The sequence below is a fragment of the Mus pahari genome, chromosome 21 (assembly GCF_900095145.1).
Source record: "Mus pahari chromosome 21, PAHARI_EIJ_v1.1, whole genome shotgun sequence".
NCBI lineage: Eukaryota > Metazoa > Chordata > Mammalia > Rodentia > Muridae > Mus > Mus pahari.
Window position 1 is genome coordinate 2,741,633 of NC_034610.1, and position 26,896 is coordinate 2,768,528.

General features: G+C 47.7%; 2 protein-coding genes and 1 pseudogene across 8 annotated transcripts in view; all 3 read left to right on the forward strand.

Moving 5' to 3' along the window:
• The window catches only part of Snx9 (sorting nexin 9), an 81,064-nt gene extending 78,725 nt beyond the window's left edge, over positions 1 to 2,339 (forward strand). The window contains exon 18 of the mRNA XM_021221072.2: positions 1,880 to 2,339. Coding sequence (XP_021076731.1) covers positions 1,880 to 1,927 — 48 coding nt within the window. The 3' untranslated portion in view covers positions 1,928 to 2,339. The remainder of the gene's footprint in view (positions 1 to 1,879) is intronic.
• Positions 2,340 to 5,910: 3,571 nt separating this feature from the next.
• LOC110338456 lies at positions 5,911 to 11,483 on the forward strand (annotated as a pseudogene).
• Positions 11,484 to 12,406: 923 nt separating this feature from the next.
• Synj2 (synaptojanin 2) overlaps positions 12,407 to 26,896 on the forward strand; it is a 92,137-nt gene continuing 77,647 nt past the window's right edge. For all 7 annotated transcript variants that reach the window (XM_029533199.1, XM_029533200.1, XM_021221726.2 and 4 more), the window contains exon 1: positions 12,407 to 12,588. In XM_029533199.1, coding sequence (XP_029389059.1) covers positions 12,462 to 12,588 — 127 coding nt within the window. In that variant the 5' untranslated portion in view covers positions 12,407 to 12,461. The remainder of the gene's footprint in view (positions 12,589 to 26,896) is intronic.

Below are 26,896 nucleotides of genomic sequence, written 5' to 3' on the forward strand. Positions count from 1 at the left end.
TGAACAGGGTTGGGGTTGGTCAGTTATAACCTCCCCCTGAGTGATACACCGAGGGGACGTTATGAACAGGGTTGGGGTTGGTCAGTTATAACCTTCCCCTGAGTGATACACCAAGGGGACGTTTTGAACAGGGTTTGGTGGTTTGATTTTTTTTTTAATCTTTTAAAATTCTATCTGAGGAATATTGGATCAAAAAGCTTTCCTGGGGCTGGAGCGACAGCTTAGTGGTCAGTTTCTGTCAGTCACACTGTGGCTCACAGTCATCTGTAACTCCAGCTTCAGGGATCCGATGCCCTCTTCTGACTTCTGCGGGCACCAACCACGCACATGCCACATACACATACTACAGGCAGAGGATCTGCAGAGAAAACAAAATGAAGAGGTGTAATTTTTGGAAATTGTTAAGCTTTCCTTTGAAGAGCGGACATTGGTTCCCAGTTTTGAAGCCTTGAGCAGTCCTGACTGTGTGACGTCTTTCCTTCTGAGCCTCTTCATGCACAGGGACAGTACCAAAGGATTGAGGTCACCCTGCTAACCCACAGGTTGTGTCCTCTTCAGTTAGGGAAGCAACCAAAGGCAGCCATTGCTTGTGACCCAGGCTTTACAGGTACCAAGGGAGTCTCTTCAGGAACATTTAAACATTTTCATTCAGCAAACTGTAAAGAAAACATAAATCCTCCCTTCCTCTGCCTTGGGCTGTTTTCCTTCGTTACACACTTCCACACCTCTCGTCAGTTACACACTTCCACACCTCTCGTCAGTTACACACTTCCACACCTCTCGTCGGTGTGCTGGAACTCAGCCCTGGAGGGCAGCACAGAGGAACAGTGAGCAGCTGGGGCAGCCTTGGTGCCTAGTCTGCCATTGCCTCCATGCATTCAGAGATACAGGCTAGCCCTCAGCATACATCCCTGCATGTGTCGCTTTTGGGTTGTACTCTGGCAAAAACACCTTGTGAGTTCTGGAAAAAGCTGCCGATACACAATTGACAATTACACACAAGGTACATGTGTTTACATTTGAAACGCATGTGCCTGATGTATGGGGATGGACTCACTCAGGAGCACCCTCTGTCACAGTGGCTGGCTGTGGCTTCTGGCTTTCCTGTCAGTCACTGCTGGACTTGGCCCCTCTGTCTGTTAGACATAGTAGGTTACATGTGTCTCTGAGAAAACATTGGAAGGGGGCTCTCAAGGTGCTCACACTATGGATTTATTAATTATCAAGCCCATACATGCTATAATTTTTGTAAATCAACACAGAAAACCATGTGCTTTGTCACTATCGTCTTATAGCAAAATATCCCTGAAATTATTAACACTTATATTTCTGTACATAGAGCAAACATGTATGAGTACCTACTGTATACTTGCACCTACTTCAAATGTTTAAAGTCCCAAGATGAATAAGGAACCTGAGCCTCTAAGGGTATCTAGTATCCTTATGGGAGGGTAGGCACACAGCAGACTCACTATCAGAAATGCAAACTCCACATACCTGCTACCTCCACAACAGGGAGTCTTGAGTGTTCATACTTGTCTAGAAAAGAAGGGGACTCTGTGCATGCGTGGTAGCCCAAGCTATCATCTTGCTTTCTGGAGAAGGGGCTAGTCTGAAAACGTAGCCCCCACCACCAGGCAGGGCCTGGCCATGGACCTGGCTGGGCAAGTGGGGACAGGAGCAGGGTTTCTCACACGCTGTGGACCACTGAGAGCGAACAGCACAGAGTCCCAGTGGCTACAGAGGAGACTAACAGACCAGCTAAAGGGGTTGACAAGGTTATGTTTAACTGGGAAGAGGGCGGATGGAACACTTCAGTTGTACTGTCTCGGGATGGAAATGTCTCAACTGTTCTGTTTTTTTTTTTTTTTTTCACCAGATCGCAGAAAAGCTGAGGCAGGCCCTCGGCCGCTTCCCGGTTATGTAGACCAGAATGGAACACAAGAGAACTCTGAAGTGCTTCTTTTACCTGGGGCAATGCAATTCAATTTCCCCCATCACAAGAGAGAGAAAAGGAAGAAAACCGAAAGGAAAGAAGTTGACAACCCCTGTTTGGTTGTTAGCCAGCCTAGGTTCATTGCTGCCTAGGGTGGTCTTTCTTGTTCATTTCAACCTATTAGTTACCCAATGGAAATGTCTATTTTTGGAAAATACTTAAATTTATCAAGATTTTGAATGAAGAAATAGGGGTTCCTCCTCCTGGTATTTTACATAGAATCGTAATTTATACATTACCTATGATCTTCCAGTTCTTACCCAATGTCAGATAATTAATACTAATTGCTTTCTTAAAAATATGAAAAATGGCAGAATAAAAAATATATCTTTGTATATTTTTATAACTCTTTCAGTCCTTTGGGGATCATTGTCTGTGTGGGGGAGTCTGTACACCCTCACTGGCATAGCTACACTTAAGTGCTCCTGGGATGGGGAAGTAAAGAGGGTCCCCAGATCACATACACCCTCAAGCTTTGTGGTGGGTAGCCCATCAGAGGTCCCAGTAGGTGGGCACAGCAGGTGAGAAGACCCCACCTCCCCACTGCTGCCCAGGTTGGCTCCCACCCTCCCACGCCCTCCACCCCTCAGCTCCCTCCAGATCCCTCAGCAGCTGCAGGAGAGGTGCTCACGGCCTGGTTTGGAGCAGCAAGCTGGTCAGTATTCTCTCAGAAGATGAAAGCAGAGTTCAGCGCCTGTTCCCTCCCAGAGACTGGGAACGTTAAGGACTAGAGTGAGCGGGAGGACATGCGGTAGCAAACTGGTGACAAGCAGCTCTGTCTGTGACTGTGTCCCAGCCTTCATGGCCCAAGAGCGCAGAGCGCACGCCGTCTCCTCCCTGCAGACAGTGGTCCCCTTTCACAGTTGCCTTATGATGTGACCTTCTGCTGCCACTTTCCTGACCTGATGTTATATTATAGAGATGGGAAGTCTGGGCCAACGGAAATGAATGAAACCAAAAATAAGTAGCTGAGAAAATCCAATGAGTGTGAGCATGAGAACTTCCTGTTCCTTGATATCAGGGCTTTGTTAATGTTTTCTAAGTCATTTTCCCCTACCTGATTTTTCTTTTATACAATTCCATAGAACAGTGTTTATGATACAGCCATTTAATATATGTACAAATTGTAAAGAACATGTATAAATATTTTACATAAATGTAAGAGCATGTAGAAGCCAATATATAAATAAATTGTTTTTTAAAACTGTACAGCAGATTCCCAAAGTATGTTTTTAGAATACTTTTTGGCACTTTGTGTGATCAAGGTTTTATTGTTGTGAACTCCTTTTTCTTCCAGCTGCCGGAAGTTGTCCAGGTAATGAACTTTTCTCTAAAACATATTTCCCCTGACGTTACTAGCTTTGGTCTCTGAGCTTTGTTACCAATCCCGCAAGCATGCCAGGATTGACACAAACTGTTGACTGCCCTTCTCCCAGATGTCCCGAGGAGGAAAAAGCCAGGTAAATGGGAAAGAAAGGTTAAGAAGAGTTGATGAGAAGAGGTGAGATGTACCGGTAGCTGCCTTAGAACTGGGGAGGAGGGGGGAGAGGGAGAGGAATGTGAAAGTCAGATACAGTCCAGTGGAGGCTGCCATGGGGGGTGGTGGTACAGTGGAGGCTGCCATGGTAGGGGGGGGGATGGTCCAGTGGAGGCTGCCGTAAGGGCGGGGGCCCAGTGGAAGGTGCTATGATTGTGGGGAAAGTCCAGTGGAGGCTGCCATAGGGGACAGGTCCTATTTTTTTGTCTTGATGCTTGACTTTTAATTGCTTGAGTCAACTTCAGACACCACAGAAGAACTACAGTAATACAGGAACTTTAAAAAATCTTGGCAGGCGCTTGGGAGATGGCTCAGCTGCTAAGAGCACTGGCTGCTCTTCCAGAGGTCCCAGGTCTAGCTGTCAATAACCATATGGCAGCTCAGAATTATCTCTAACTCCATTTCCAGGGGGGTATAACACCCTCTTCTGGCCTCTCAGGGCCTTGCATGTGTAGGTGGAACACAGACATACTGCATGTTGGCAGACACATTCACATAAAGTCTTTTTTTTTTTTTTTAAGTACTAGTGCTGACTATGTCAACATCATTTACTTTTTGAAAATGAGATGACTAAATAGTGGCCAAATACTGAAAAAATAATTTTTAGATTTATTTCATGTGCATGAGTGTCTGTACCTGTCTGGTGCCCAGGGAGACAGAGGGCAGACATCAGATCCCCTGGAGTTGGAATTAAAGGTGGTTGTTAGCCACTGTGTGCCTTCTGGGAGCTGAACCTGGGTCCTCTGAAAGAGCAAGAAACACCATCTGTCACCTACTCACTCATGTTTATGATTTAGAAACACGATGTGTGCCAGAATCAACAAGGAAAGCTGATTTTAATAGCTTGTTCAGCCTCACATTTTAAGTGAGTTAAATATGGACCCTCAAGGCGAAATAGTTCACCATTCAGTGTTTCAAATCATCGCATCCTTCCATGGCAAACCAAAGTCACATCAAGCCCAAATTAAGGCAAACGATTTCATACATGTTGATATATTGGCTCAACACAGTCCTGAGGATATCAAAAAAATACAGTTTAGCTTTGAATTTGATGTAAGAATTTGAAAATATCTTCAAGTTTCTGAGAAAATCACTAAATGATGCTTGCCATGTTTCAAATGGAATGCATAGAGCTGAGGTCTGATGGTCACCTTAGAGGAGACACTGACCACATCTCCTCCCTAGACTACTCTAGGTCCTATCTCCCAGAAACAATATCTCTTCAAGACCATATCTTATGCCATGCAGTGGCGGAGCACACCTTTAATCCCAGCACTCGGCAAAGGCAGGAGGAATTCTGAGTTTGAGGCTGGTGTGGTTCACAGAACAAGTTCCAGGATGACCAGGGCTACACAGAGAAGCCCTGTCTTGAAAAACCAATAATAATTATTATTATCATTATTATTATATGACACCTTACTCATGGTGGTGCCTAAGTTTGTGAACTGTTCTCTAGAATCAAGCATACCAAGAGTGAAACTGGAGCCAGAGCATCGGTGAGCACCTTAATTCAGAGAATGGAAGCCACATCCATCAAACATTGATGCATCCGCTCTGAAATACGGTGCCAAGTAGCACATTAGTTGATGCTGCCCTCTTTTGTAATAAAAGCATCAGAGACGTGATGAAGTTATTACCTAGGCATTCATTTTCTTTGGCAGTGATTACAGACTTGGGACCTGGATGATGGGATTTTTTTGTTTTGAGACAGGGTTTTTGTGTGTGTGTGTATAGCCCTGGCTGTCCTGAAACCCACTCTATAGACCAGGCTAACCTCAAACACAAAGATCTGCCTGCCTCTGCCTCCCTGTGTGCTGGGATTAAAGGCGTGCACCACCTCCACCCACCCTCGCTCTGTGCTGTAAACCTGTCATGTATGCCAATTTGCTATTCTCCATAGCCTTCCCTGTGCCATAGTAATTGTAGAATAACACTCTGGCCACACGTTGAATACACAGACACTAACAGAAGATGATTCGCAAAGGGTCTGTGCATGATTTCCTGTTATCCATCCCCAGGGATATGCAAAAGAAATCCGAATAAAAATCCTGACAAATCAAAATGGGGGACAGTCCCTTGAGGTTACAATTTCTATTATAGCTACCTTCAGAGGGGGTAAGTAACAATTCTTTTCATTTTAAAATGAGTATTTTTTTTTTAATTGTGGCCCATATCCTGGAGGCCAAAAAAAGGGTATCGATAAAGGACATAAGTTGTAGGTAAATTATTCAGGTGTTGCTGTATACATTTCCCTCATGGGAAATGGATTTGTTCTGGATTTTTAAAGACAGCATCCACCCCTAATACTTTTCCTTAGATGGTTTCCCTTCTCTAGTCTTGTGACTGCACAAGAGCTGAAGGAAAGCCCTGGAAGGAGATGGATGGGTCAGCATCCCTTCAGCCCTCAAAGGTGGTCTTCGTCAGCCAGTACTTTAGTAGTTACCAAGGCACCAGGAGCCCCTCGCAGGGCACAGGGCAGGAGGCTCTGCGGGAAGGGAGAGGGTCCTTTTGCAGGCAGCTCACCCGACCCTATGGCATGGTCTGCGTGCAGCTGTGCGTGAGGGTCTAGGAAATAAGGACCCGCAAGGAGAGAACGAAAGGCAGAAGTAACCGCAGCCATCTCTTCACGGTGTTCAGTCTCAACGCTAAGGTTCAGGCAACTTCTCTGAGCAGGCTGAACAATGACTCCTGCAGCAGCCAGAGGAGAAGCGGCGGGCGGGGCGGCTGGGCTGTGGGCGGGGTTTAGAACAAAGTGGGGCGGGGCCATACTGTAGGCATTTTGTGGGTGGGCGGAGCGATGAGCCTAAGAGGCGGGGCTACAGGCCTGAGGGACAGGCTAGGGGCCCCCCGCGGAGAGCTATTGGCCCGTGGCAGGTGAACCCGAGGGGCGGAGTTTGTGGGCGGAGACTGGACTCCAGGCTAGCCTGAGTTACTGTGGGTGTAGGTTGGCTGTTGACCCACCATCTGTCAAGACACGGATGCTTAAAACAAATATACCTACAAACCCTGACCTAGGGGGATCGTCTAGATCAGAGCTCTGGGCGTTGAGAATGAAACCTAAACAAGCATGTCTTTAGGGCGTGTTTGAGGAAGCCAGGGTCTCTAAAAAACGCGGTCCTGTTTCTGGAGACCCACATGACCTTCCTGTGAGTCCATCAACCAGCGAGGAGCCCCCCAGAAGCCTTCTGAGTCCAGCAGCGCCACAGTAGAACCAGCTCCCTCAGAAGAGAGGCAAAATCAAGGAGGCAGGATGAGCAGCTGGATTGTACCGGCCTAACCACCCTCAGAAGGGCTTTATAACTAAGTTATAACTTTTTTGTTTTCCAAAACAGGGTTTCTCTGTGTAACCCTGGCAGTTCTGGAACTGAGTTGTATACCAAGATGCCATTGAAATCACAGAGCTCCACCTGCCTCTGCCTCCCAAGTGCTGGATTAAAGGTATTTACCACTATGCCCCACTTCAGGTTTAGCTTTATGCTTAAAGTTGAAGGCCTTTGCATGGCCTCCAGGTACTTGGTCTGACTAGGAGTGGTGAGGGAGTAAAGAGCACACACACACACACAGAGAGAGAGAGAGAGAGAGAGAGAGAGAGAGAGAGAGAGAGATCTGGTTTGGGGTGGACTGGGCTCTCTGATTACAGAAGCTACTCATCATAGTATAGAGAGGTGGGGTTACTAATACAGTTGAACAAGGAGGCAGGCTTTATGATATACAGCTGGAGCAAGGAGATGTCACATCTTTACCCATGCCTTCTTCAATTAGCTAATCTCTGTAGGAAGCAGCCTTAGTAGGGGAGCTGTTTTCAATCCATAGACATGGGGATGGGGATGCTATGGTGGTAGACATTTTCTGCACACACTATCAATATTTACATTGGGACTAGGGAAAGATCTGCCATTTCCCACAGGAAAGAGCCTATTGGGTTCCTGTCCACAGCATACATTCACTGGAAACTCCACTCAGAGTTCCTCTGCTCCCCACCATGCTGGCTGTGCCCCATGTGGCAGACTGTGGTCATTTAACCCAAACCCATTCATCCGTGCCCTCTTCTTTGATCCACCACAACTGAAGGAACTGGAGAAGTCACCGAGTTCACCAAGAACCAGAACCTCAGTCGTGGGCAATGAGGCGTCAGCAGAAAATGGCTTTGAGAGCTTTTAAAGCCTTTTTCTTGTAAACAAATGCAGCCGTTTTTGATTCCTGATGTCTTAGCTACCTGACCTGGAGTAACCTTGTGATACCACAAGCTAAAGTAGCGATTTTGTAATCATGAAGCAAGAAGCCAGCGTGCTAAGAGAATAAACTTGCCCAAATCCTTGGTGACAACGCTGAGCGGCTGTCCCAGCCCTGGACAGCCACTTTGAGACTTATTAAGAGTGTAAAAGCCAGGCTCAAGCCTCCCATCTGAGCACTTGGTAGACTGGCCCACACCCGGACTACTCAGGCAGTCTCGTGCAGGAGGGTCTCAAGCTGCCTAGCAAGACTGTCTCAGAAAACAAGTCACTGATAGGTGAAGGGCGTGTGGGTGCGTGTTATTAGGCCGTGTTTAGACCTAATTGAGCTGATTTTTATTCAAAAGAGTATCACCACACAGTAATTTGAAGTTATTTGTTTTTTCAAAATTGGCTTTTTGGTGAAATGTTTTAGAAAACATTTCAAATGCATATTTTAAATTTTCTATATTTAATCTCTATTTCAACACTTCCAAATATACATACAAACAGAAGGCATCATGTGACTCTTCCTTCACACACCCATGAGAGGTCAGAGCTGAGCCTGTTTTTGACTTTCCTGGGATGGAAACTTGCTCCGTGTAAGTCTCCAATCCCCAGCGCCAGCTATCAGTAGAAAGTCTGATGGGCATGAAACCCAAACTTCTGTAACATTATCTGCCGCTCAGGGTGATTATTTATAGGCATTTTTGTAAGACATTTTGCAGAATTTTCTTTATCCATGAATTTCTCAACCCAGTCTAAGAGCAGGCTGTTCCCAAATAAGGGTCAGAACAGGCAGGACGCACTGCGTGGACACACCTGTGGACTCCTTCTGCCTGCTGTGCAGAAAATGCCAAGGGAGGCCCTAGCAGCTCTGCCCCTTCATTCCCTACCTGCTTGCTGGGTACAGGTTTGGACTGTATCTGCTAGGTTTCCACCGGTCTGGACATTAGCCAGCCACTAGCCTTGGCCACTGAGAGTTCTCTCGGAATCCAAGCTGTTCTGAACACAGGCAGACCTTTGCTGATCTTGGCAATGTGAAACTCCCATGTGCTTGTGAGCTTTGGGTTGTTTTATCGGATGTGATTCAGAGGGCAACCAAGGTCTGTCTGCCAGACTGTCACCCTGTGAGGGAGCTACTTCTTAGCCCCAGAAGGGAATTAATTAGGCCCCCATCTAACCTAGAGCTATAAGTACCCACACCAGCCCCGGTTTCTATACCAAACCCTAACCAACAGGTTTGCTGACTTTCAGGAATAGACCAACGGAGAACGGCAGGCCCTTGCCACCAAGTGGGCAGGAGGAACCCTGGGCTTGGACCTTACAAGCACGCAGTGGTCTGTGTGGCAGGCTGGAGCTGCCCAAAACACATGGTTGGGGCTTTGTGTGTGTGTCTATCTGGGCATTTGGGGAAACCTTGTTGACTCTAGTGCCATCTGAAGAGAGATTGTAGCCTGAAAGTTTCTACTAACTTGGAAAGCCATGGGACTCAGTTCTCAGGTTTTAAGTTATATGTGCCTTACATTTGTCGCGGGGTCTAGAGTGATTATCAGTATTCTCTCTATAAGCTATTTTTTTTAAACAAGTAATGCCAAAATGCATGTCCAAACTAACCATTCCTGTTGGCTACTCCATTCCTGTCAGCTACTCCATTCCTGTCAGCTACTCCATTCCTGCCAGCTACTCCCTATCACCTGTTCAGTCTGCCCTAGAGGCCAAGACAAGCTTAGCAGCAGCAGCAAAATGATTTCAGTCCCTCTGCCATACCACATGGCTCCTGCTAACATACATGGGGCAGACTCTGCCAAAATGTAGCTGCGTCTGTGATGGCAGACACTAAAACTTACAGGAAAGTCTAGCTCAGTAGGACAGGGAAACACCCATCATTACTGGGCCTGGAGCCTTAAGCTGCCAGACATTTTCTTGATTGATGATTGGTCAATGTAGGAAGAACCAATCCACTATGGGTGATGCCATGCATGGGCATGTAGGTGATCATAGGTGTATTTAAACAAGCCAAAAGTCCGGCATGGTGAAACATGCTTTTAATCCTGGCACTCAGGAGGCAGAGGCAGGCAGATCCCAGAGTTCAAGGCCAGCCTTGTCTACGGAGCTAATTCTGGGACATCCAGAGCTACACCAAGAAGCCCTACTTCGTTGAAAAAAAGGAAGAGGAGGAGGAGGAGGCGGAGGCGGAGGTTGAGTAAGCCATAGAGAGCAAGCCAGGAAGCAGCATTTCTCCATGGTTTCCGCCTGGAGATCCTGCCCCGACTTGCCTCAGTGAGGGGACGGTGACTGTAAATGAAATAAACTCTTTCTACCCAAGTTGCTTTTGTTCCCAGTATCTACCACAACACAACAGTAGAAATCTGAGGCAATGCCCAAATCCAAGTAAGACAGTTTCCTTAACAAAAACTATCAAGAAAGGCTTGGCACCAAGGCAGACAGAACCTGATAGAAGAGCTTCAGAAGTTTGAGGGCACCTACAAGCACCTCATCGTCTCTGTGGCCAGCATGAGGAACAGCAGGCTGGAGGGCTTCCGGAATGCCTGGAAGCACAATCCAATGTTCTTTGGCAAAAACAAGATGATGGTGGTGGCCTTGGGTGGAAGCCCATCTGACAAATACAGACAGCCTGCATCGGGTCAGCAAGAGTTGAGAGGCGATGCTGGGCTCCCTCTTACCAACTACATGAAGGAAGCGGTGACTGGAAGCTTCCGTTTATAGAAATGAATTTTGCTTGAGTTGGGAACAAAGCAACTCTGTGAGCCTGGATCCAGGGCCCCTAAAGCTGTTCCCTCACTCCATGGAGCCAGGGCTGAAGCAGCTGAGGCTGCCCACTGCCCTCAGGAAAGGTGTGGTAACCATGGCATCTGACTATGAAGTATGGAAGCAGGGTGATGAGCTGATGAGCAGGCCTGTGTCCTGAAACGTTTGTGGGATATCCAGCTGGGAAGATTCCAGCAGTTGGACCATGACCTGTCTGAGAGTGCACCAGAGTCTAAAGGAGAAGGAGAGGGGAGGGGGAGGAGGAAGAGAAGGAGGGGAGGGAGAGGAGGAGGAGGAGGAGGAGGAAAGGGGGAGGAGGGGGAGGGGAGCCGACTCTAGGACTCTAGACTAAGGCTTTCCAACAAATTCTTCATCTCCACTGGACCGCCCAGGGCTGCTGTCACCCCTCTGGATGGAGCAGCTGTTTATTTTGCTTTGGATAAAGAAAAGGGAAGGTGGTTGAGGGTGACTTTGTTTCGATAAAGAATAAAATTTTACCTGCCTCTGCCTCCCTAGTGCTAGGATTAAAGGTGCCCGCCACCATTGCTAAACTGAATGTTACACTACTTACATGGGGTGATGATATCTCCACCATATAAAGAAGCTGTGGAGAGCTAACCTCCGAAAGCCATGGGCCACTCTTGTTCTTAGCACAGCAGAATGGGGCGGGCGGCAGAGCAGAACCCAGCTGTTAGGGTGGCCTGCTGGAAACTTGCGGGTGAGGACCTCTAGAGGCATCACATTAGAAAAGGATGCTCCAGACGCGCCCAAAGGTGCTTCCAGTTCGACCTGGCTGCGCTCTCCCTTGGCTAGCAGACCAATCCCGACCGACCCGACCCTAGGACCAAGAGGCCTTGCCTCGAGTTGCTTGAAGGTTGCAGATCACAGACTACTCGTCAATGCTGAGCAAGAACACGCGCTGAGATCCTCAGGTGGGAGAGGCACTGCTCCTCGCCTGTCACTCTGATAGGCGAGGCCATGTGCATCTCAGCGAGGTCAAAGTCATGTGGTAACGGGATAGCAGGGAATGGATGTCTCATCTCTCAGACACAAGGCAACACCAGTTTGGGTCGCACGGTGAACTAAAGTCCTCGGTAGAAGGCAGCATTTAAAGAGTGTGTCAGGCACACACACACACACACTCACACCACTCACAAGTACACACTCAATCACCACGGTAGTTTCAGAGAGAAGGCCGCTTTGCGTTTCTGCAGTTCCACTCAGGGAGACTGAGGCACAGAACCCAATGGCCCCATCCGGGGTCGCAGACATGGGGGTGGGGTGGGCGTAGGAGGAAGTGCTGCGACGGGCAATTGGTGGTGGTGGGGGAGGGTGCGGGGGGGGGGGTGCCAGCCCTGTTCAGCCCGCAGCCCCCAGCTGCCCATATAAGGCCACGGGAATCCGGGCAGGGTCCGGGCTCCTGAGGCTCTCCGCCGCTGCAGCCTCCTCCGCGGCGAGGAATGTGTGGAATCTCCCTCGCCCGCGTCCGCCCCCAGCAGGGAGGACCGTCCCGGAGTACTCAGCCCTGGCGAGCTCAAGCCCACCGGGCGCAGTCTGGGTTCCAGCTGTGGCTCGCAGGTGCCTGCCTCGCCGCTTGGGGGAGCGCGATCGTCGACGGAGAGGCTGGGCGGCGGCGCCACCTCACCTGCCCGGGGCAGTGCGGCGGGGCCCGGGCGGAGGAGGAGGAGGGAGGGGGAGGAGGGAGAGGAGGAGAAAGAGGAGGAGGCGGCGTCAGTCGTGGCGGTTGGAGTGGAGGAGGAGGAGGAGGGAGGGGGAGGAGGGAGAGGAGGAGAAAGAGGAGGAGGCGGCGTCAGTCGTGGCGGTTGGAGTGGAGGAGGAGGAGGAGGAGCCCCCGGCGCTGGAGCCCGGCACAAAGTGAAACTCCTGGTAGCCGCACGCCCTCGGGCGGGATCTGGCCCCCCGCTCTCCTCTGCTCCCAGCGCCCATGGCTCTAAGCAAAGGGCTGCGGCTGCTGGCGCGGCTGGACCCCACTGGCCCGAGCAGCGTGCTGCTGGAGGCGCGGGGCCGCAGCGACTGCCTGCTCTTCGAGGCTGGCGCAGTAGCCACGCTGGGTGAGTGCCGCTCTCCCGGTGCTCCCCACGCGGGCAGCAACGCCGGGGAGGGAGGGAATTAGTGAAGGCGAGCGACTTCGTGGGGACCCGAGGACTAGCGGCGCTCGGTTCCCCGACGGGGAGGACCCCGGCGGCTTGAGGATGGCCAGGGGTGCTTGTCCGCAGGAGTACTGGGTGCGGGGGGGGGGGACACCAGAGAGCTGGCAACTTTGGCTGGGGGAAGCGTCGCGCTCGCCTGGGGGCGGGGGGGGGGTGTCTCAGAGTGCGCTCTTCCCGGGGCTTGGGGAGCGGGCGTCTGTTCTTGGAGAGCCAACTGGCTCTGATTTCCGCTCCTGGTGCTCAGTGCCGAAACCTAGTATGTTTTGGACACCCTAAGGAGGGTGCCCTGAGGACTCCACCTAGTGCTCCCATGCTTGTGCACCTGTTGAATACACCAAAGGAGCATTGCCTTGCCTGAAGGGATGACACGTAGGCACCAAAACAGACTTTGGAGAAACGTCAGCACCCTTCATTTGTCTCCTATAAATACACCATCAGAAGCAGGAGTAGAAGCAAATATACTATCTAGTGACTTTATCTTTATGCTGGGTGTTAGGTGAGGGCAAGCCATTGTATTTCATTGACTTCAGAAATCGTGAGATCGGCATTGTGCTAAGGACCTTAGAGACAAAATCTTACACAACCTTTACAGTTTTAGCTCGTAATAAAGATAAACAAACTGGGGCCTAAAGAGGCGAAGACACTTGCTCCAGGCAACACAGACTTGTATGTGGCTATTTTGGTGATGTCATACGGTGCATGCCTTCCTGGTAAGTCCAACTTCCGCATCCCTAGTTTTGTAATTGACATTTGCAAGAAGATCTAGGTAGCATAAAGCCAACAGTCAGATAAGATCGGTAGGATTTTTTTTTTTTTTCGATCGGTAGGATTTTAATGATGAGTCTTGAAGGGCAGGTTTAAGACAGTGGTTGTCCAGTTGTCCATCCTCCTGGTGTTCCTAGCTAAACAGGATCACTTGTATTTTAGGAGATAAGAAATGCAAAGCACTCATTTGTAAAGTGCTTTATGACTCCTTTTCTCAGGTTTGAATGTGTCGGCTCAAGCTACGACATCCATATTTTTGTGCGTACATACACCATGTCTTAAAGGGGGCGCATCAATTTCTACTTCCTGGACCATGCCATTAATGTGTAATTTATCAAGCTGGGTGTGGTGGAATACAGCCCACATTCTGGCTATTCAAGGCGGGAGGATCAATGGGAAGATGGAAGATGGATTAAACCCCGGAGTTTCATACCAGATTGGACAACCTAACCAGACCTCAAAATATGCTGGCCAAATACAGAGACAAAAACGGGAAAACAGCAAATATCTGGCTTGCTGTCAGTCACTTGATTAGGGAAGGAGGACTCTGTGTCAAAAGTAGACAGTCATGGAATAATTATCACATTATTGCGGTTGGAGTTCTGTCCTGAAAAGCCCAAGCTTGGTCATTTGTTGCAGCCTTGGAAAAAAAAAAACCCATGGAAATTTCCACTCCATTTTAGTCATTTACTCCATAACACATTTCTCAGAACACAAAGATAAATTTCATGATACAAAGTTAATGTGACTTCAAATAGGTTTAAATGCCTTTCAGCAATGCCAAGCCATATTTATACCCCAGTGAGAGTGGTTTTGAAGCCACTTGGAACAGGTGTCTCCCATCAGGCAATTGAGTTTGGGCCACTATGTATTTACATGGTAGCAGTGATGCGGTACTTTGGATTATAGCAGAAGTTGTAATGAAAGGAACTGTCACATTTTAAACCTTCTCTCCTGATCTACACTTCTATCTCCCCACCTAACTCTGCTTTCGGTAGTTCATTGGCTGAATTACTTACAGTTTTGGGTTTGTTTTCCTTGGTCAACAAAATGAAACTTTTTCTTTCTTTCTTTTTTTCTTTCTTTCTTTCTTTCTTTCTTTCTTTCTTTCTTTCTTTCTTTCTTTTATTTTTTTAAAGAAATTGTAGCCTTTGCTGATAATGTTGTGAGAGGATTACAAGAGAGCCTTTGTTATTAGAAAGGAAAGTTATTGCTTTGCACTTTTCAAACATCCTAAATGCCTCATTGTTGGATGGAATAACTCTGAACTTGAAATCACCACCTCTTCCCAGGGCCATCTCAGTTACTTTCTTTTCCTTGACCTTTCTTTTTCCCCAAGAAATAAACCTTGAGAGGTGGAGATGGCCTGGTCTTCCAGAGGCGTAGATCATGGGTTCCAGCACTTATGTGGCAGTCCACAACTGTCTGTAACTCCACTTCCTGAAGATCTGATTATCTTTTCTAGCCTCTGAGGTTATCAGGCACATATGGTATACAGAAGTATATTCAGGCAGTACACCCATATACATAAAATAAAAATAAATTTTTGTTTGTTTGTTTTGAGACAGTGTCTCATAGCCTGGAACTCATCTGCCCCTACCTCCCAGAATAAAAGATATGTGCCACCCACTCAACTAATCTTTTTTTTTAAAAATTTTAATTTTTATTTTATATTTTTGAGTGTTTTTCCAGTACATGTGTCTGTGTACCACACATGTGCAGTGTCTGAGGAAGCCACAAGTGCCTGTTGGATCCCTGGAACTGGAGTTACACACAGCTGTGGGTCACCATATGGATGCTGGAAATCAAACCCGAGTCCTCTGGGAGTGTCCACTGTGTCAACTCCCCAGCGCACCTCCCCCCAAAATAAATAATAAATAAGCCTTCGAGGAAGGAAGGAAGATGCACTATCTCCTGAGTGGTGGCAGCAGTGGGAGAGAGAGAGGCATGTGAAGACAGTACGTTTATGGCAGTCCAATCCTGACACCTTCCTTATGGGCAAGGGGCATGGCGGCGTAATGGTCTTTCTTTGGCCTCTGTGTTCTAAATTGTATCCACACTTTTACTGGGCATGATAGGTGGCTTGCATGACTGAGCCAACGGCTGTGAGTGTATCTCTGCCCACACTGTGTGCCAGAGCCTTCCTTCCTAGTACGTGGCCAACTGGAGACGCCATCTTGAGAAATGTTTCCTAAATCATTGGCTGTGCACTGCCTTACAGGTTTTAGGCAATTTGGAAAGATGGGCTCTTGGATTGGATACTGAGCTTAAGGAAGTCTAACCATGAGCAGTTGGTGAGGGAGACAGTCCGTGACCTGTCTTCACCTGTTCTAAGACACCCTCCTCTTCCAAGGTGAACTTTGCTGATGGTCCTTACACGAGACCATCCTGCCTGCTAGCAGGAGGCTTGATGAATGAGTAATTCCGAAGTTCTGGTTCGGTAGAATTCAGTTAAGCATCTTTTATGTGCATCAGGGATAACAGATCTTCCAGAGGCAGAAGATGCATAGATACGGGCACCGGTTTGGAAGACCTCTGTAATCTTTGTGGTAACCCGAGTGAGTGGAACCTTCTTCCACCTTCTTTCACCTTGAGTGCCGGGACCATAGTTTCTGCTATCTCTTCTGTCCCTGTCTCTTTTAGACTCAGGGTAGACAGATGGAACATGTTGACCTACATTGGATTCCAGCTGCTTTAAGAGTGAGTGCTGCTACCCCAAAGTTCCAGGTTCTCTAAACAGTCCCCAGGGGAAGGGCGCCTGGGGAAGAGCCCTGTGTGTACACCACGGTTTGCTGGCTGAAACTCCACCTCATCCTCCTCTAGCCTTGTCCCTATTGGTAGATGACAGACAGGGAGAGGTAGGAAAGGAAGCTTGAGAGACTTAAACAGTTGGTGAATGCTAGGATCCTAAATTTTGGGGGGTTTCCTGGGGAAAGGTTGTGTGTGACCAGTTGGTTTCCTGACTAGCCCAGCTGCTGTGTGTGTTAGATGCCACAGCCATGCTTGGTTTGCATGAGTGAGGTGGCGCTGAGCCCAGCTAGGCTCCTTTAGAACTGTTCATTTTCTTAGGCTCTGTAGCTAAAATGTGTAATGCCATTGCAGAGCACCATTAAGGGGCCATTGTATGGATACAGAAGAGAGATGGACACAGAAAAGCCCTGATCAGGGGAGTGGAGCTCTGGTCCAGGGTCATAACAGCTGATGGGCCCCTCATTACTGTGTGTGGACCCTTTCCACAGAGGAGGTTTTCTCTGCACCCTGTTTATAAAAATGAAAATTAGGTAACCATGTCTTTTTCCCGGCTGCAAAGTTGTTGTTACTTCAGTTCTGAATGGTCTCTCATTGGGACAGTGTGGCTCAAATTTTCATTTTTAACATTTAATTGTGAAAGTGTTCAATCATACAGAGAAACAAAGGGGAGAAAAAAAAATCAACCTTCATGGACTTATATATAATATTAGTGGCTATCAATATTTTGATAAATTACTATTTTCCCAACTACCCCTGTGAATAAAAAGAGCCTCCTAAAATGTAATTTATTCTATGCCAAGTGAGATTTTACTTTTCTCCCATTGACTCTCTCTCTCTCTCTCTCTCTCTCTCTCTCTCTCTGTGTGTGTGTGTGTGTGTGTGTGTCTCTCATTTCCATTCAACTTGTTTATTTTGCCATAAATTAAAAAAATTAGACATCTTTATGCGGACAAGTGATGTTGTGATACATGCAATGTATCATACAGACAATGTGGAATAACTAAATTAAGCCGCATAGCATATTCTTTTCAAATACAGTTGTTTGTTTTGTTTTTTTATGATGAGGAGATTTAGATTTACTCCAGCCATTTTAAAATGTGCAATACACTGTTACTAATTCTAGTCACCTACAGACTGTGTGAGTTCATAATCACAATAGAAATGGTGTGAGCGAATTCAGGTCATTTGGGAGTTGGTGATCCTTGACTGGGGAACCCCTGTTCTGCTTAGGACTCACTGGTGGACTCAGGAAGAGACCCCTTTATTAGAACTAGCCAAGGGACTATATCCACCAGCTTCTGTGCTTGCCCTTCTGAATATCCCTGCTCTAGTCTAGCACCCTCTGCCTTGCTGTGCAAACCACCCAGCCTTGTTCCTGATGCAAAGACTTCCCTCAGGCCCCTGACTGATTAGCCAATGTAGGTGCCTCCCATAGGCCCCTGGGGATGGGGTGGGGCAAGTGGAATGGAACCTAAGCAGCTGAGCATCTGCTATATGTACTTGAGAGCCCTGGCAGAGGCAGAAGGCCGATGAGGGAGGCAGTGGAAGAAGACAAGGAGCCAGGTTTGGGCAGCTCTGTCTCTTGGGCGCATTTTAGACTTGGCCAGTCAGGGAGATATGCTTCTCAAAGTAGGAGGACAAAATGTGTTTTGTTTATGTTTGCTAGTTTGATTAAAATAGAGAAACAGTTCAACATGGGAGGTGTGGAGGCTCGTGGTCCTCTGACCTGAGGCTCCAAGTAGGCCTTGGGCATGCGTGCCAGTCTGTGGGCCATGGCCTACTTCTGGCGATGATGATGATGATGATGATGATGATGATGATGATGATGATGATTGGCTGCTCCGTTTCTACAGCCTTGCCAAATGAGGACTGGGACCATTTTGCCCCTACTTGATTGCCTTTCCAGCCCCAGATAAATGGATCTGAGCCAGACTTGGGAGCTAGGTTGGAGCCCCTAAACATTTCTGAGTGGGCTATGTGGTATGGTGCCCAACCTACTAAGAGTCAAAAATCAAATCAGGCCAGGTAGGTGTCTGAAAGTGTGAAAGTTTCAGAGCTCCTTGCCATGCTGTAGGACATGAGGCTGTCTGCGAGCAGGCTGGCTCCATTCTCAGGCCAAAACAGTCCAGCTAAGGGCACTTCCCATCTTTAAGGCCCTACTGGGAGGGCACTTCCCATCTTTAAGGCCCTACTGGGAGGGCACTTCCCATCTTTAAGGCCCTACTGGGAGGGCACTTCCCATCTTTAAGGCCCTACTGGGAGGGCACTTCCATTTTTAAGACCCTTCTGGGAGGGCACTTCCATCTTTAAGGCCCTACTGGGAGGGCAATTCCATCTTTAAGGTCCTACTGGGAGGGCACTCCCCATCTTTAAGGCCCTACTGGGAGGGCACTTCCATCTTTAAGGCCCTACTGGGAGGGCACTTCCATCTTTAAGGCCCTACTGGGAGGGCACTTCCCATCTTTAAGACCCTTCTGGGAGGGCACTCCCATCTTTAAGGCCCTACTGGGAGGGCACTGCCATCTTTAAGGCCCTACTGGGAGGGCACTGCCATCTTTAAGGCTGGGAGGGCCTCAACTTACTTTAGCTGTTCTTTCTTCATGAAAATTTAGGTGAAGGAAAAGCTTCAAGAGCCATCAGGTCCTTGATCCGGAACTCCACCTGAAGCATTCATGTCAGGAAATAGACACAGATCAGGAACCTGTGTAGCTTCAAGGGGGGGGGGGGTTGTTGCAAGTAGGCTTGAGGGTTTTAACCAGTTAAATAAGCTTTGGTTCAACCTGACGATAGCTGAGCAGTATTTGATAATATGAGTCCGGTGCCATTTTGAGTGGTTTGCATATATCAATTTAATACTCACAATAAGGCAGATACGAGTGAGCTCTATGTTATACTAAGAGAAACTGAGGCACAGAGAGGCATAAGAAAGTGTCTGAGGTAAAATGCCATCTTGCTATAAAAAAAAAATAAGCAAATGTATATTTGAAGAAAGACACCCCCCCCCCTTTGTCCTTTTGTCCTGTGGGATCGCTGGTAAGTAGATCCACCCTACAGTTCATCTGACTAGAGCTGGTTTCATCTGACACACTTTTTACAGAGGAGGCTCCTGCTTGGAAAGAAGTCTCCTACTTTTTGAGGCAGAGCTGGGGCATCACTAAAGACAAACCTGATGCTTAAAGCAGTGTGTGTGCTTCAAGCCTGCATTCCTTGGGGGCAGAGCTGAGCCCAAACCCTGGTGGTCTTTGCTGTGGATGCCTTAGCATGAACAGGTACTGTTGCAGCATCCAGATGCTGAGTGAAAAGCAGTTTCCCCATGGGGCGGTGGATTGAATGAGAGCGCCCTACCCCGTCCCGTCTCCCCCACCCCCAGTAGTCTCCTGTGTTTGAATGCTTAGTCCCCAGCTGGTGGAACTGTTTGGGAAGGATTGGGATGGAATGGCTTTATTGGAGGAGGCGTGTCACTGGAGGTGGGCTTATATTTCAAAAGCCCCTAAGAGGCTCATTCTCACCCTCTCTGCAGATAAGGATGTAAGCTCTTAGCCACTGCTCCATGACTCAGCCTCTGAAATACTAGCAAACTCTCAACCAAATGCTTTCTTTTAAAAGTTGCCTTGGATATCATGTTTCATCTCAGCGAGGAGGAACAATAACGAAGACAGCGGAAACCCTGTCACCTCAGCTCCCTAAGGGCACTCCTGGGAATGTGAGGACTGTTACAGATGAGATGTAGGGCTGGGCTGGCCCAAGCTCTGGATCTGAGTCAGAAGTTTCTAAGTGAGGTAGGCTCAGTGGGAGCAGACCCACCCGGCTCCCTCCTCTCCTTGCTTAGCCTGTCCTGGGAGCCGGATGCTCTGTCAGGCAGGTGTTCAGAGCAGTGCTGGGCACAGAGGAGGTGGTGCTGGGCGGGCACGGGTGTCTTTGTCAGGGTTTGTGTGGGAAGGCGAGGTGCACCTGGCAGCTCACGCTTGTCTGTACTTATGATATACGGAACTGGCAGAGTGCTACTTGCTCCTGAAACTTCCTGGCTTAACAACGCCTCAGAACAGGATTCTTTGGGAACGTATTAGCCACAGAAGACAGGCGGCAACTTGTTCTGGTGGCCTGGAACATGTCCTGATATACAAACATGGAGGTCTGAGTTCAACCTGAAAGCAGCCCTTTCTCCCCGCCTCTGTGCACGTTCTGCTACACCTTCAAGGCCCGGAGCGTGACGGGCCTCTCTTCTGCTCTCCTGGACCCCATGCCCACTGTGCCGGCAAGCTCCTGTTTTGTCCTCAGATCACGTCTGCTTTAGGCGAAGCTATGTATATCCTGAGAACAGGGCCCCATCCTGGCAGGTCTTGGGGAGGCTCAGAGCCATACGTCCTCTCTTTGTAGTAGATGCTCAGGTCGGGGAGACATGGCTATCCCATTGTCTTGTCAAGATTAAGATGAGGTCTCAGGGGCTGGAGAGATGGCTCAGCGGTTAAGAGCACCGGTTGTCCTGCCGGAAGACTGGAGTTCAATTCCCAGCACCCACATGGCAGTTCACAACTGTCTATAACTCTTATTCCAGGAGACCTGACACTCTCACACAGACATAAATGCGGGCAAAACACCAATGTATAAAATAAATAAATAAATAAATAAATAAATAAATAAATAAATAAATAAATTTCTTTTTAAAGATAAAGGTGAAGATGGACAATGAACCTGGCATCTAGCCAGTATTCCCCCCTCCCATCAGGGCTACCTTTGTGTGAGGACAGAGTATTGATTCGGATAGTTGGAAGTCATCTTTACCCAGAAAAAATGAAACTATGACCAACCTTCTAGTCCCCTTAGGAAGCCCCTCTGGTATCTGCTCTGCCCATCAGTCAAGGGCAGAGAAGGAGGTGGCTGCACCATTTGGTAAACTGACCTTAGAGAGGTGGCCGCCACATGGGACACCTGCTTTACTCTCGTGGCTGCTGCCTTCTGGTCCGCTGCGTGTCTCAGATACCTTTTCTCCCTGGGAGGACACACATGTCCACCTGGAAGCAAAATCGGTGCTGTGGGTCCTTCAGGACGGAAGACTGCCTGGCTTCCTTCATCCGGAACTTCGTGCACATTTGTCAGGGAAAGTGACGGCTGCTGTGGCCACAACTTAGCCTTCAGGGTTGGCTCTGGGCTCCTTCTCTGCTAGGCATAAACCACAAAGCAAGTTCAGTGTTGCAGAACCCTGGCTGCGCTTCCTGGGGATCTTAAAATGCAGAGTCTGCCGCAGTGGCAGGGCAGGGTGTGTGTGTGTGTGTGTGTGTGTGTGTGTGTGTAAAGAGTTAATCTGTATAACTGGTGTGCTGGTGGCACTGGTGGCACTGGTGGCACTGGTGGCACTGGTGGCACTGGTGGCGCTGGTGGCGCTGGTGGCGCTGGTCCACAGACCGCACTTTAAGTACTGAGGCTTTACTTTATCACTACTTTGGGAGAGGAGGCTTAATTAGAGCTCTGCCTCCCTAAACCATTCTTCCCTCAGGAAAAGTTACTTAATCCTCTACAGTTCAGAATCGTGATGAGGAAGCAAATGATTACAACAAACATGGCTTCTCCTATCATGAGAACCCCCCCTTATTTATTTATTTATTTTATTTATATGTCTTTAGACACCCCAGAAGAGGGCATCAGATCCCATTACAGATGGTTGTGAGCCACCATGTGGTTGCTGGAAATTGAACTCAGGACCTCTGGAAGAACAGTCAGTCCCCTTAACCACTGAGCCATCTCTCCAGCTCAAGGATCCTCAAGAATTTATTTCTGTGTATGTTTGTGCGAGTGCATGCCATTTGTGTGGGGGTGCCCTGAGGTCAAAAGAAGGCATCAGATCCTCTGGAGATGAAGTCACTGGATGCCCACTCTCTGGTAGCCCCAGCATCTCCTAGCCCCTCCTTTAAAAAAAAAAAATCTTCCACATTAAGCCTAACTCTCTGGGCCACTCTTTCCTAAACGCACAGTGGCTCCCAGCCCCTGGCAGAGCTTACTGAGGTAGGCTTCTCTCGTTGATGAGTCCTCTGTCCCTCTGGTGACTTCTTTCCCCACCACTGCTTCCCCTGAATGCTGTGTTTACTAGACGCGCACTGTGGCCTGAGGTTCATCCCAGCCCCACCCCCAATGAGATTTTTAAGTCACAGTGGAAGTGTGTTGTTCGGAGATCACCACTAAAATAGTATCAAACTGTATAAAACCACATGTAAAGTGAAGAACAGTCACCATCTTGTCTGTGCACAGGTGGCCTAGTCACCGCGGGCTTCTGAGTGTGCATCTCACCATGCTGACATCCTCTATTCCAGGTTTCTGGTTAGCTTTGCTGCTGAAAAACTTGGGGCTACTGAGTGTTGACTGGAAGATGCCTTCAAAGTGCAAATAGGCTCAGAAGAAAGTCTTAATGGTGCTTGCCCAAGAAGGTGTGGGCTTTGGAGGTGGTGCCACCACCACTTCTTGGGGATCCCAGATGGCTCCTTACTTCCTGGCTGTCTTCTCTGTCCTGAGCAGTCTGAGGAACTTAAGGTATTGATGTCCATCTTGGACACCCAGACATTCCTAAGATCTGGTCCCGAGGTATACAGGAGAGGAGAGTCATGTCTGAGCTTCTTGGCATTCTGCAGGAGACAGATGGACAGACAGACCCACCCACGAGTGTGCAGGAGGTCAAATCAGAGTGGAAAGTATTATGTGCTAGCTTGGTCACTAACTTGACACCATCTAGAGGATGGCCCGAGTGAGAGGTTGTTTAGATCGGTTCGACCTGTGGAGTTGTCTGGGAGACGAGGCAGAGTGCCTTAAGGTGTCTTGGTGTGGGAGAGACTCTTTATATACTCTTGGGTGGTGAAGAACTAGACCAGAAGGTTTGAAATTGTTTAGCGAGTGTCAAGTTTACCTCACAAAGGTACATTTATAAAGCCCAGCAGTGAGAGAGGCCAGAAACACAGGGCAACGTGACAGAGGCCTGTATGACTTTTTGTTGCTACAATTAGAGACTATGACCAAGGCAGTTTATAGATTCTTTCTTGAGTTTATGGTCCCAGAGGGAGAGTCTGCATTGACAGGGGAGGTGTGGTAGCTGGTCTCTTGAGCCGGAAGTTGGTTTGATCACATTTCCATTCACAAGCAGGGAGCAGGGAAGTGGGGTGAGACTATGAACCCTTAAAGCGCACCCCCAATGATGTATGTCCTCCAGAAAGGCCCTGCCTCTTAAAACTTCTTCAGTCTTCCCAAACAGCACCAGCAGCTGCATGGCCTAGGGTTCAAAGTCCTGAAGCACTCATTCAGGCCACTCCAAGGTTTATTTAAAAGGTACTCATTTGGTCTGGGGCAGGGTGTCTTGATTGATTATTCAGTAAAGTGAACTGTGTTTAGAACCCCAGCTCCCATGTAAAAAATAAAAACCCTCAGGTCCCACCATCCCGCCTATCGTCCTAGCTCCGGGAAGCGGAAACAGGAGGATCCCGGATATTCAATGGCCAGCCAGGCTGGCAGAAGCAGTTAACTCCAGCTTCATTTAGAGACTCCAAATAAGTTGAAAAGCAATCGAAAAAGATATTCAGTGTTGGACTCTGGCTTCTATCCAGATGCACGTGTGTAAACACATTTGCACACCAATATGCTTGTGTTACAGAGCTGGGGGAAAGGGTGGGGATTTGACAAATTAGGATGCCGGTAACTACTGTGACATCTGATGGGAGGGATCCTTGCTGAATGTTCCTGATCGAACACACAGACTTAGAAACCTGGTTGTGCAGGGCAGAACTTGCTTCTTACCCAGGGGAGTGCATTCAGGAGACTGTTCCTACAACCAGTAGCCTGATAACTCCTCCACCATCCTAAAGCTCCGTGCTCCCTAGGAGTGAGTCCCCTGTATGGGAATCGGATGTGCTTGAATTTCAGGTCTCGTGAAAGGGACATAACACGTTATGAAAGTCAGCACATCTAAGGACGTCCCAAGTGTGACATGCTGTACAGATGTTGTAATTCACTTACTGATTTTTCTTGTCTGGGGTTAAATACCAATCAAGAACTTTTACTAGAATCAGTATTAAATTGTTAACAGCTGACATTCTTCTACCTTTTTGAGATTGCCAAGGGTCTTGGTTTATTTTCTGTTGCTATAACAAAATACCTAGTAATAACACTTTTTTTTTTTTTAAAAGAAAAGCGGTATTTATTTAGCTCAAAATTCTGGAGGTCCAAGCCTATGGTGAGTGGTATATAGTATCACATGGCAGGAAGGTGTGTGTGTGTGTGTGTGTGTGTGTGTGTGTGTGTGTGTGTGAGAGAGAGAGAGAGAGAGAGAGAGAGAGAGAGAGAGAGAGAGAGAGAGAGAGAGAGAGAGACAGAGAGACAGAGAGAGACAGAGAGAGACAGAGAGAGACAGAGAGAGACAGAGAGACAGAGAGAGACAGAGACAGAGAGAGACACAGAGACAGAGATGGAGATTCAGACTGGGATCCAAAATCATATGTCAGGAGAGGAAGGAGGCTTGCTCTCTCATACCAGTTCACTTCAGTGTTGTTCTTGAGGGAATCAGTCTGCTCCCTCAGACCAGCATTAACCCCTCCGTGAAGTCACAAGAAATGGCCTCCTATATAGCCAAACCCTTGAAGTTTCCACCACTTACCAGCACTGCCTCACCGGAAACAAGCTTCCAGCATGCATCTTTATGGAACAAACTGGATCCAAACCACAGCACCAGGGTTCAGGGCTAGACAGATGTCCAGGGCTTATATTGAAGGCAGGAAAGACTTTGCTGAGCTATTGGCCAAGCCTAGTCATACAGACACTAAGTTATAGCCTTGTGTGAAATTAGACATTATAATAAAGTACAGAACCAGGCCGGGCGTGGTGGCGCACACCTTTAATCCCAGCACTCGGGAGGCAGAGGCAGGCAGATTTCTGAGTTCGAGGCCAGCCTGGTCTACAAAGTGAGTTCCAGGATAGCCAGAGCTACACAGAGAAACCCTGTCTCCAAAAACCAAAAAAAAAAAAAAAAAAAGTACAGAACCAGGTAGGGGCTTAAGAAACCCTGCTTTCAAAGCTTTAGAAGAAAATATAGGAGATGCTTTCCAAGTTTTATGGTATGGAAAGACTTTTAAAGTAAAGTATGAAATTCAGAGGCCATAATGGAAAGTCAAGCAGATCTGAGAAATACTTTGTTGAAATATGTTGTACAGGATCATAGGGTCAGAGGTTAGGAGGAGATGACATCTGTCCCAACACTGGGACCACTGGGACCCAGGCACACAAGAACTCTGGCAGACTAGTGCATGGGTTCCTTCTGGTTTGTCTGGAATGGTGCCCTGAGCAGACTTTGGGTGAAAACTCCACATCCAGTCCCACAACACCCGGAGGAAGCTCCACTCCCAGGTGCTCTAACATGCCCTGGATCACAGGATCACAGGATCTCAGGGTCTCAGAGGCAGCTTGACTTCTGGGAGCTCTGACACACCCAGGATCTCAGGATCACAGAGACGGTTTGACTCTACAGAGTTCTGACACAACCAGGATCACAAGAAGGACAGGCTCCAGTCAGATATACTGAGGGCAGGTAGCACTAGAGATAATCAGATGGTGGGAGGCAAGCATAAGAACATAAGCAACAGAAACCAAGGATACTTGGCATCATCAGAACCCAATTCTCCCACCATAGCAAGTCCTGGATACGCCATCACACCAGAAAATAATCGGATCTAAAATCACTTCTCATGATGATGATGGAGGACTTTAAAAAGGAAATAAATAACTCCCTTAAAGAAATATAGAACACAGGTAAACAGCTAGAAGCCCTTAAAGAGGAAACACGAAAATCCTTTAAATAATTACAGGAAAACACAACCAAACAGGTGAAGGAAATGAACAAAACCATCCAGGATCTTAAAATGGAACTAGAAACAATAAAGAAATCACAAAGGGAGACCACTCTGGAGATAGAAAACCTAGGAAAGAGATCAGGAGTCATAGATGCAAGCATCACCAACAGAATACAAGAGATAGAAGAGAGAATCTCAGGTGCAGAAGATACCATAGAAAACATTGACATAACAGTCAAAGAAAACACAAAAAGCAAGAGGCTCCTAACCCAAAGCATCCAGGAAATCCAGGACACAATGAGAAGACCAAGGCTAAGGATAACAGGTATAGCAGAGAGTGAAGATTCCCAGCTTAAAGGGCCAATAAATATCTTCAACAAAATTATAGAAGAAAACTTCCCTAACCTAAAGAAAGAGATGCCCATGAACATACAAGAAGCCTACAGAACTCCAAATAGACTGGACCAGAAAAGAAATTCCTCCTGTCACATAATAATCAAAACAGCAAATGCACAAAACAAAGAAAGAATTTTAAAAGCAGTAAGGGAAAAAGGTCAAGTAACATATAAAGGCAGGCCTATCAGAATTATACCAGACTTCTCATCAGAGACTATGAAAGCTTGAAGATCCTGGGCAGATGTCATACAGACCCTAAGGGAACACAAATGTCAGCCCAGGCTACTATACCCAGCAAAACTCTAATCACCGTAGATGGAGAAAATAAGATATCCCATGACAAAACCAAATTTACACAATATCTTTCCACAAATCCAGCCCTACAAAGGATAATAGATGGAAAACACCAACACAAGGAGTGAAATACACCCTAGAAAAAGCAAGAAAGTAATCTTTCAACAAGCCCACACAAACATAAT